Source organism: Cannabis sativa, chromosome 9, assembly GCF_029168945.1.
Source record: "Cannabis sativa cultivar Pink pepper isolate KNU-18-1 chromosome 9, ASM2916894v1, whole genome shotgun sequence".
Classification (NCBI taxonomy): Eukaryota; Viridiplantae; Streptophyta; class Magnoliopsida; order Rosales; family Cannabaceae; genus Cannabis; species Cannabis sativa.
The window spans coordinates 14775520-14787052 of record NC_083609.1 but is presented as its reverse complement, the minus strand read 5'-3'; the positions used below and the strand labels follow the sequence as shown (position 1 = coordinate 14787052).

Sequence of the window (11533 nt, the reverse complement as noted above, 5' to 3'; positions counted from 1 at the left end):
GGTTCCTCGCAGGCAGCAAACACAAAAATCCATATCTTGCTCAAAACAACTCCAAATCAAATGAAACCTTCCAGACCTGTTCTATACCTTCCCTAGAACATTTCTAAGGCCTCAAAACAACCCAGAAATCCCAAATACGAAAAACACCATTGGAGCTAAAGCTTTGAGTTCTAAACTCAAACTTGAGCAAATCTAAACAACATGCAATCAAACTAGCTTAGAACTAGGGGTGTTCATAAAAACCGAAAAACCGAAACCGACCATCAAACCGACCAGACCGTAACCGAATTTTCGGTTCCACGTCATCACCGAATTTGGCGGTCGGTTTCGGTTTCGGTTTTTTTGACACGGCGGTCGGTTTTGGTTCTTGAAATAAAAAAATAGTTTAACCAAAAAACCGTCAAAACCGCCAAAAACCGCCCAAAACCGCCAAAAACCGCCTAAAACCGCCAAAAACCGCCCAAAACCGCCAAAAACCGCCTAAAACCGCCAAACCGAAAACCGCCAAAAATCGTACGGTCGGTTTTATACGGTTATAATTTCTAAACGGTCGGTTACGGTTTTCGTAAAATAAAAACCGTAACCGACCGGTCGGTTATAAAATTTTAAAAACCGACCATAACCGACCGATTTTCACCCCTACTTAGAACCACTTAATCAAGCATAAATAACCCTCTGAAATTGAAATCTATCCACTACAGCAAACAAATTACAGATTCACATATTTCTTCAAAAATCATAGTTTTGCACAAAATTTCACAAACTTAAATCAAGCAACTAGCATGCATGAAACCTACTTAAATCCCTTCAATTCAAGCATAGAAAATAACCTAAAACTATAGCAGCAACAAACTCCAAATCAACATGCATTTACTTAACTTTTCATCAAAAATTCCAAGAAAACAAAGAAGAACAAGTTCAAGAACCTTACCAACAATTGAACTACACTTAGAATGGTTGAAAAAATGTTTGAATTGCTAAGAAAAACTCCCAGCCCTAGCAGCTCACACCAAGCCGAGAGAGAGAGAGAGAGAGAGAGAGAGAGAGCTTTGAGTGAAAATGCAATTTTGATCTTTCTTTGGTTTTTTCCTTCTAATTTCCAATTTTTGAATAAAATAAACAAATAAAAGATAATTATTTCCTACTTATCTCAGCCAACACACCACCATAAAATCATATAATCAAATCATTTAGTCCACTAAAGGACAAAATATCCATGGGGCAAAATGACCGATTTGCCCCTTCACACTAAACCACATAATAAACACTAAAGGGGTATTTTTAGGAAATTCTAAATTCCCGGCCATTCCCGACATTCCCAATGTCTAAAAACCCGTCCCAAACTAATAACATGCTAAGTTGTGATTTCTACTGAGCCAAACGCCGAGTTCCAAAATACCGGGCACCGGAAATGCAAACTATGAAAAGTACTGAATAACATAACCATGCATTTCTGAATTCCATAAATAACAGTAATAAATTATTTAAATAGCTATAAATAATTTTTCATAAATAATCATGATTAACTGCTAATTTCCAAATTGACTAAGCGGGCTTTACATTATGCTAAATTCAAGAAATGTGAATTCTGACTATCTCAGGTGTCCTTCTTAGGGCACATCGTTAGCAAAGATGGGATCAAGGTGGATCCTGGGAAGATAGAATCCGTCAGGGATTGGGCGAGACCGAAGACAGTGACAGAAATTAGAAGCTTCTTGGGTTTAGCTGGGTATTATCGTAGGTTCTTGGAAGGGTTTTTTAAAATTTCAACACCCTTAACCGAACTTACAAAGAAGAATCAGCGGTTTTTCTGGTCAGACAAGTGCGAAGCTAGTTTTCAGGAACTGAAACACAGATTGATTACCGCTCCAGTGCTAGCTTTGCCTTCAGACAACGAGAAATTTGTGGTTTATTGCGATGCATCTAGACATGGTCTAGGGTGTGTACTGATGCAAGCCGATCGGGTTATCGCTTATGCCGCCCGTCAGTTAAAGGTGTGAAATCTACACTGACCATAAAAGTCTCAAATATTTCTTTACCCAGAAAGATTTGAATATGAGACAGAGACGTTGGTTGGAATTAGTGAAATATTATGATTGTGAGATTCTCTATCACCCTGGGAAGGCCAATGTAGTGGCCGATGCCCTGAGCAGGAAGGGTCCCGGGCAGGTAGCTAGCATGATTCAGATCTCACCTCAGTTAGCCGAGGACATGGTTAGATCTAGCATTGAGTTTGTGGTAGGTCAGCTTCACAACTTAACGCTGCAATCTGATCTATTGGAAAGAATTAAAGCCGCTCAGATGACTGATCCAAAGTTAGTGAAAATCAGAGATGAGGTTTTGGCTGGTCAAGCCAGGGATTTCTCAGTGTCAGACAACGGGATGCTTCTGTATAAAGCTAGGGTTTGTGTTCCGAGTAGTGTGGAACTCAGGAATGAGATCTTTGAGGAGGCTCATTCTACCCCTTATTCTCTGCATCCCGGCACCACTAAGATGTTCCAAGATCTTAAACCGTACTTCTGGTGGAGCGGTATGAAGAAGAATTTGGTAGAATTCGTATCGAGATGCCTCACTTGTCAGCAGATTAAGGCTGAACATCAGAGACCGACAGGGTTGTTGCAGCCTTTAACCCTACCTGAATGGAAATGGGAAGATATCATGATGGATTTCGTGGTTGGGTTACCTAGAACCACGGGCTTATTTGATTCCATCTGGGTAGTGGTGGATCGATTCACGAAATCTGCTCATTTTCTGCCTGTTAGAACAACCTTTACAGTGGATCAGTTGGCAGAATTGTATGTTAGAGATATTGTAAGACTTCACGGGGTACCGAAGTCTATAGTTTCAGATAGAGATCCGAAGTTCACCTCCAAGTTTTGGCAGAGTTTGCAACGAGCAATGCGTACAAAACTGAAATTTAGTACAGCATTCCATCCTCAGACAGATGGTCAGTCCGAAAGGACAATTCAGATATTGGAGGACATGTTACTAGCCTGTGTTATGGATTTTGAAGGCTCTTAGAATAAATATCTACTGTTGATAGAATTTTCTTACAACAACAGTTATCAGAGTACGATAGAGATGGCCCCCTATGAACTGTTATACGGTAGGAAGTGTAGATCTCCCATCCACTGGGATGAGGCAGGGGAGAGGAAATACCTTGGTCCGGAGTCAGTGTAGCGGACCAATGAGGCAATTGAGAAAATAAAAGCTAGAATGCTTGCCTCACAGAGTATACAGAAAAGTTACGCAGATCCAAAACGCAGAAATGTTGAGTTCCAAGTAGGGGACCATGTGTTTTTACGAGTGTCTCCAATGAAGGGGATCAAACATTTCAGGAAAAAAGGCAAATTATGCCCTAGATTTACAGGACCTTTCGAGATTCTCGAGAAGATAGGTCAAGTGGCATACCGGTTAGCATTGCCTCCAGCTTTATCAGCAGTTCACAACGTATTCCATGTCTCTATGTTGAGAAAGTACGTTTCAAATCCCTCTCATATACTCAGTTATGAGAGCCTAGAACTGCAGCCAGATATGTCCTACGAAGAACAGCCAGTGGAGATCTTGGATAGAAAGGATAAGGTCCTTCGGAATAAGACCATAGCATTGGTCAAAGTACTCTGGAGGAACAGCAAGGTGGAGGAAGCCACCTGGGAGCTAGAGTCAGATATGAGAACTCCATATCCAGGGTTGTTCAGGTTAGATTTCGGGGACGAAATCCTTTTAAGGGGGAATAGTTGTAAAGACCGCTTAGTTTAATTTGGAAATTAGAAGTTAATCTTGTTTAATTATGGAAAATTATTTAGTTATTTAGTTATTGAATTCTGAAATGCATTTTATGTCATTTAGTTATTTTCATAATTTTGCATTTCCGGTGCCCGGTAACATGGAACTCGGTGTTTGGCTCAGTAAAATCACAACTTAGTATGTTAGTATTGTGGGACGGTTTATTAGACATTGGGAATGTCGAGATTGGCCGGGAATTAGGAATTTCCCAAAATACACCTTTAGTGCTCTTTATGCTATTTTAGTGTGAAGGGGAAAAATGGTCATTTTGCTCCATTTATGTTTTGTCCTTTAGTGGACTTTATTTGGTGAAAATATGTGATTAATGGCATTTATTTTGGCTGATATTAAGAGTTAAATTAAGCATTTCATTTTTCTCATTATTCAAAATTTCAAACTTAGAAAAAATAGAAAAAAAATTCAAAGCTCTCTCTCTCTCTTTTCGGCCAAGCTTGGGAGCTGCTAGGGCTGGGTTTTCTTGCTTGATTCAAGTGATTTTCAGCAAGATCAAAGTAATTCTAGTGGAGGTAAACCTTGCTCTAGCTTCTTTCTTGTTTCTTGGAAATTTTGGAAGAATTTTATGGTTTGCATGCTTAGTTTAGGTTGTTGTTGTTGCTGTGATTTTGTTGTTGTTTGCAGAGGTTTAAGCATGATTAGTTGAGTAGATTATAGCTAGTTTGATGCATGTTAGTAGCTTTGTTTCAAGCTTGGAAGTTTTTACTCAAAAATATAGTTTTCAAAGAAAGATGATGAAGTTTGTTGCTGTAGTTGTTGCTGCTGTTTAATTGTGTGTTCTGGAGTTTTATTATGTTGAAATAGGTTGAGTTATGCTTGATTTAGTGGCTGTTTGGAGGGATTAGTCAAGTTTTGAATTTTGAACATAATCTTGAACCTCCAATGGTGAATTGAGTTTCTGTGATTGACGCTTGGTTCTCTTGCTTTGGATTTGTTCTTAGGGGTAATTAGAACAGCTCTGGAAGGTTTGATATGCTTTGGGTTCGAATTGATGAAGTTATGAATTTTTGAGTTCTGTCTGCGAGGAACCGGAATTCTGGTTGTGCATCCGGAATTCTGGATGGGGTTCTGAAATTACCAGAACCGGAGTTCTGGTTGGGCAGCCGGTCTGCCGGTTGGGTGATTTTCAAGAACCCTAGATTTCCTCGTTTTTATGTTATTTGGGGTTTCGCCATGCTTTTTATCGATAGGGAAACTTTTAGTTCCTAGTTTAAGTCGCCGGGAAGTGATTTAGCGTATCACTTATAGTGTTGTGATTGTTATGGTTTAGGAGCCTGTAAACTGCCGCGCAGTTCGTTCCAGTCAGGTTGACCGGCACACCTGAATTCGGAATTGAGGTAAGATTAGTATAACAGTATGCATATATATATTACATGTTTAGCGTGCATGTAGGAAGCCTGTTAGATTACATTAGATATGTATGTTGGCTTCGAACCATCCGACTGTGTCACATCGGTATAGGCTAGAGTATGACTAGCAGCTGGAGTATGACCAGTGTACCGAGTATAGGGTCGACCTTTGTATCACATCGGTACAGGCTAGAGTATGACTAGCAGCTGGAGTATGACCAGTGTACCGAGTATAGGCTGATACTAGGGTTGGTGGTTCTGTACTATTTGACGTATCACATTAGTACAGGCTAGAGTATGACTAGCAGCTGGAGTATGACCAGTGTACTGAGTATAGGCTGATACTGTAACACACCGGTACAGGCTAGAGTATGACTAGCAGCTAGAGTATGACCAGTGTACCGAGTATAGGCTGTTACTTGTCAATAGTACCATCTTATGAACGTTCAGGACTCAGTATCGTGTAGGACACGGCAGTTAGGGTTATGGTCAGGGGTATGGGCGTCTGATCATAACTCGGTATTTTGTATGATATTTGATTATGCTTTTTTTACTGAGTCTATCGACTCACAGTGCTATGTTTATGTGTAGGTAAGGGCAAGGCTAAGGCTGAAGGACCGTGAGAGCGAGCCGGTGAAGATTGTACATGTCGGGGCAGTTAGGCCTGGAGCGTACGATCCTCGGGACAACAAGGCTATTTTTGTAATTAGTCGCTAGGCGACAAGTATTATGTATAGACAGTAAACTTTTGTAAAGTGTTTTGTAATCGGGATAAGTTTAATTAAAAAGCAAAAATTTTAATTAATCACGATTTCCATAAACCTCGTTTATTAGCAACGAGCTGCACAGTATGTTTAAAAATCACGTAATACGCCTATGCTAGTTAGGGTGTTACATAACACTAGAACTCTGATAGATGCAGCAGCTGGTGGAGCCTTTATGAGAAAGAGTGCTAATGAGGCTTACGATCTATTGGAGGAGATGGCTCTAAACAACCAGTAGTGGCCAACTGAAAGGAGTCAAACTAAGAAAGTAGCTGGTGTGTTAGAGGTTGATGCTATTACAAAGTTGACAGCTCAGGTTGAGGCATTGACAAAGCTAATTGCAGGGCAAGCTAAATAAGCCCAAATTGTTTGTGAGATATGTGGAGGAAATCATCACTTTTCAGAGTGTCAAGCAGATGTGGATGATTTGCCAATGGATGAAGCAAAAGCCATTGGAAATTTTTCACAGAACAACAACAACAATTTTGGGTTCAACAAAGGTGGTAAACGAAGAAACAGTAGGTTCTATCAGCAACGAAATCAGAACCAGACACAAAACCAACAGTTTAATCAGGAACAAGCCTCTGGTGGAAATTCTAGTTTGCAAACAGATTTACTACTACAATTCATGATTGAAACTAGATCTTCCATTAAAGACCTGCAGACTCAGATGGGCCAACTAGCAACTCAAGTAGCAACCCGTCCTCAAGGGAATTTGCCTAGCACAACTGAAGTCAATCCCAAAGAAAACTGCAAGGCAATTACCCTGAGGAGCGGTAAGAAATATGATGGGCCTGAATTGCCACAACCAGCTGATGGAGATAAGGAGATTAAAGCTCAACCAGTGCCAACCCCAACACCAACAGTAGAGAAGGCTACTGATAGCCCAGCACAACCACAACAGTCTCCACCAATCAGCATTGATCACCATGTGAAAATACCCTATCCTCAGAGACTCAGAAAGACAAGTCTAGGCAAGCAGTTCACCAAATTTCTAGAGGTTTTCAAAAGACATACACATTAACATTCCCTTTGCTGAAGCTTTAGAGCAGATGCCAAGTTATGTGAAGTTCATGAAGGAGATTCTGTCAAAGAAGAGAAAGATGGAGGATTATGAGTCAGTGGCCTTAACTGAAGAGTGCAGCGCCATTCTACAGAAGAAACTCCCTCCCAAACTCAGAGATGCAGGGAGTTTCACTATTCCTTGTACTATTGGGAGAATTGAAGGAATAAATGCACTATGTGACTTGGGAGCCAGCATTAACTTGATGCCTCTGTCAGTGTTTAAAAGATTGCAGTTGGGAGAAGCAAAGCCAACCACAGTAACTCTCCAATTGGCGGATCGATCACTAGCTCATCCTAGAGGAGTCATTGAGGATGTGTTAGTTAAAGTTGACAAGTTCATCTTTCCAGCTGACTTTATTGTTCTGGATATGGAAGAAGATAGCAATGTCCCAATCATTCTTCGGAGACCATTCTTGGCAACTGGCCAAGCCTTGATCGATGTTCAGAAGGGTGAATTAAAGCTGAGAGTCCAAGGAGAAGAAGTGGTCTTTAATGTGCTAAAGGCTATGACATACCAAAAGGCGAGTGATAAGTGTTTTTTCATTGATTTGATTGACACAATTGTTAGTGAGAAAAAGCTGCTAGAGGCTCCTCTCGAACTGAGCTTAACTGAAGATGAATTGACGGAGCAAGAGGGACAAGATGTCATGGGTTATGTGAAATGGCTTGACTCCTATGTGCCCTTGAACAGAAGGTATTATGAGGAATTGGGAGCAGTTCCAAAAGAGCTACTGCCATCTACTGAAAAACCTCCAGAACTTGAATTGAAGGTGCTTCCTAGTCACTTGAGGTATGAGTTTTTGGGTGAAGATAAAAAGCTGGCAGTTATTGTGTCAGCCTCTCTTTCTGATGTGGAAACTGATAGACTGCTGAGAGTACTCTGAGCTCACAACAAGGCCATCGCTTGGACACTAGGTGATGTCAAAGGAATCAGTCCTTCAACGGTGATGCACCGAATTCTAATGGAAGACAATGCCAAACCGACAATCAACGCACAACGTAGACTAAATCCACCCATGAAGGAAGTTGTCAGAAAAGAAGTAGTCAAGTGGTTGGATGCTGGAATGGCCTATCCCATCTCAGATAGTAAGTGGGTTAGCCCAGTGCAAGTGGTTCCAAAGAAAGGTGGAATGACCGTGATCAAGAATGAAAAGAATGAGTTGATTCCCACAAGAATAGTCACTGGTTGGAGGATTTGCATCGATTATAGGAAACTCAACAAAGCAACCCAAAAAGATAACTTTCCCTTGCCCTTCATTGATCAAATGCTAGACAGATTGGCAGGCCAAGAATATTACTGTTTTCTTGATGGTTACTCTGGATACCACCAAATAGCTATAGCACCTGAAGATCAGGAAAAGACTACTTTCACATGTCCCTACGGTACCTTTGCTTTCAGAAGAATGCCATTCGGATCGTGTAACGCCCCTGCTACTTTTCAAAGGTGTATGGTGGCTATCTTTTCGGACTTGATTGAATCTTGTATTGAGATCTTTATGGATGATTTCTCGGTCTTTGGCTCCTCCTTCGATCATTGTTTAGAAAATTTAGAAAAGGTGCTAACTAGGTGCGAGAAGTCTAACTTGGTGTTAAACTGGGAGAAGTGCCACTTTATGGTAACAGAAGGAATTTTTATTGGACACAAAATTTCAAAAGCAGGAATTGAGGTGGATAAGGCTAAAGTTTCAACAATAGAGAATTTGCCACCTCCAGTTTCTGTAAAAGGAGTAAGGAGTTTCTTAGGACATGCTAGCTTCTACCGAAGATTTATTAAGGACTTCTCAAAGATCTCCAAAGCTTTGTCCAGTTTACTTGTTAATGGCGTTCCATTTGAGTTTGGAGAAGATTGTTTAAAGGCATTCAAGGTTCTAAAGGAAAAATTGATTTCAGCACCAATAGTCACTTCACCAAATTGGGAGTTGCCTTTCGAGTTGATGTGCGACGCAAGTGATTATGCAATTGAAGCGGTCTTGGGTCAAAAAGTTGACAGGGTGTTTCACGCAATCTACTATGCTAGTAGAACCCTAAATGATGCTCAGTTAAATTATGCCACTAGAGAAAAAGAAATGCTGACAATTGTGTTTGCTGGTGATAAGTTTCGACCCTACTTGATTGGGAATAAGGTTATTGTCTATACAGATCATTCAGCGATCAAATACCTTATGACCAAGAAGGATGCAAAGCCGAGACTGATTCGGTGGGTACTTCTACTTCAAGAGTTTTACTTAGAGATAAAAGATAAGAAGGGCACTGAAAATCTGGTAGTAGATCACCTGTCTAGACTAGAGCTGGAAGAGAGTCAGAATAGGAAAGAGGTACAAATAAATGAGCAATTTCCTGATGAACAACTCTTTAGTGTGAGGGAAAACCTGATGGTACCAGGGTATGCTGATTATGTCAATTTCTTGGCTGCAAAAATAACCCCTCCTGAGCTTTCACGTCAACAATTGAAGAAGTTCTTTTCTGAGGTGAAACATTGTTATTGGGAAGAGCCAATCCTCTACAAACACTGCGCTGATCAGATAATTAGAAGATGTGTGCTTGAAGAGGAGATGTGTTCTATCCTAAATCATTGTCATGCTTTACCATGTGGAGGACATTTCAGTGGGACCAGAACTGCTGCTAAGGTGTTGCAGAGTGGATTCTTTTGGCCAACGCTATTTAAGGATGCTACTACCTTTGTGAAGGCATGTGAATGTTGTCAACGGACAAGTAATATCTCAAGAAGAAACGAGATACCTTTAACAGGAATCTTAGAAGTGGAATTGTTTGATGTGTGGGGGATAGACTTCATGGGTCATTTTTCTTCATCTTTAGCAATCAATACATCCTATTGGCTGTCGACTATGTGTCTAAATGGGTTGAAGCTGCAGCTGCAGCTACACCACAAAATGATAACATCTTTACTCGGTTTGGTACTCCTCGAGCAATCGTAAGCGATGAAGGGAGTTACTTCTGCAATAAACAGTTTGAAGCACTCCTTTCAAGATATGATGTCCGACATCGAACTGCTTTACCATATCATCCCCAAAGTAATGGCCAAGCTGAAATTTCTAATCGGGAGATAAAGATGATTCTAGAGAAAACAGTGAAAAGATCAAGGAAAGATTAGTCAAGAAAATTAGATGATGCATTGTGGGCATACAAAACTGCTTTCAAAACACCGATTGGCATGTCTCTATATCGGTTGGTGTTTGAGAAGGCTTGTCATCTGCCGGTGGAGTTAGAGCATAAAGCTTTTTGGGCCATGAAGACTCTTAACATGGAATTAAAAGCTGCAGGAGAGAAAAGACTGCTACAGTTGAATGAACTAGAGGAGTTTCGAAATGAAGCCTATGAGAACGCAAAAATCTACAAGGAGAGAACTAAGAAGTGGCATGACCAAGGTTTAGTAAGGAAGGAGTTTCAACCTGGGCAGCAATTGTTACTATTCAATTCAAGGTTGAAATTGTTTCCTGGAAAGTTGAAGTCAAGGTGGTCAGGACCATTCACAGTAGTCAAGGTATTTCCCTATGGAGCGGTGGAGTTAAAAGGTGAAGGTCCAGCAACTTTCAAAGTTAATGGACAGCGTTTAAAGCTCTACTTGGGAGGTCAATTTGACCAAGCCAAGTCTGCCATGATTCTGGCGCCACTATGAAGAACACAGTTCAGCGTCCGACTATATGACGATAAAGACAGCGCTCTTGGGAGGCAACCCAAGTGTTTTCTTTAATTTTCAGACTTTTTGATTATGTTTTTAGTTTATGCTTTAGTATTTTTTTAGTATTTTCAATTTTTAGCTAAGTACCAGACATTATTTTTTCCAGTTGAATCGTGAAAAACGTGAAAAAAAAAATTATTTTTTGGACCAGGAGCCCAGTGGTCACGACCACCAGGTTCCTGGGTCGCGACCGTTTTTGGTAGTCGCGACCCTGGTCGCGACCTCGGGTTTTACAGAACCACGAAAAATTTTTATTCCCAGTATTCGCCACTAGGGTGACTGGAAGTCGCGACCCTTTTTCCAAGTCCCGACTAGCCAATTTTCCAGAAGCCCCCAGAATTTTGAATTTAAGCTAGTCGCGACTAGCCTTTGGGCAAGTCGCGACCAGCTGGCGATTTTTCTATAAATATCCCAATTTTTCCCCCACATTCAACCCTACACCGATTTCAAATCTTTCCTTCTTCTCTCTGCCGACCCTAGCCCCTTCCATTAAAAAAAATTCAAATTTTCCTTCTCAAATCTTCAATCTTTTCATCTTTTCTTCAATCTCTCAAACCCAATCCAATCAAAAACCCAATTTCACTCATTAATCTACACATACCATCAAAAACCACCACGAAAATCACCCACAATACCCCAAATCCGAAAAATACCATTGTCTTCATCTTCAACCTCAAGCTTTCAAGAACATTCAACAATGGAGGTGGAGTAAAGCTTCTTTTGGTTTGTAAGTATCACTTCCTTTAATCGTTAAGGAATTTGATTCACTTGTTCCAGATTTTGGGTGGTATAATTGTGTGTTGTGCAAAAATATTGTTGATATTGGGTTTGTTATTATTGTATTGTGGAATTGA

General features: G+C 40.5%; 1 protein-coding gene across 1 annotated transcript; it reads left to right on the top strand.

Moving 5' to 3' along the window:
- The first annotated feature begins 10151 nt into the window (after positions 1-10151).
- Positions 10152-11533, top strand: LOC133031258 (uncharacterized). Its single transcript, XM_061104719.1, has 2 exons — positions 10152-10481; positions 11435-11533. Exons 1-2 carry the CDS (start codon positions 10152-10154, stop codon positions 11531-11533), a joined length of 429 nt encoding a protein of 142 aa, XP_060960702.1.

Excerpts from the sequence above, each read along its gene's own strand:
- LOC133031258 (XM_061104719.1), top strand. The coding sequence starts at position 10,152 with ATGTCTCTATATCGGTTGGTGTTTGAGAAGGCTTGTCATCTGCCGGTG. Across the intron at positions 10,482-11,434 it reads GACCATTCACAGTAGTCAAG|GAATTTGATTCACTTGTTCC; the intron begins GTATTTCCCTAT and ends TTAATCGTTAAG.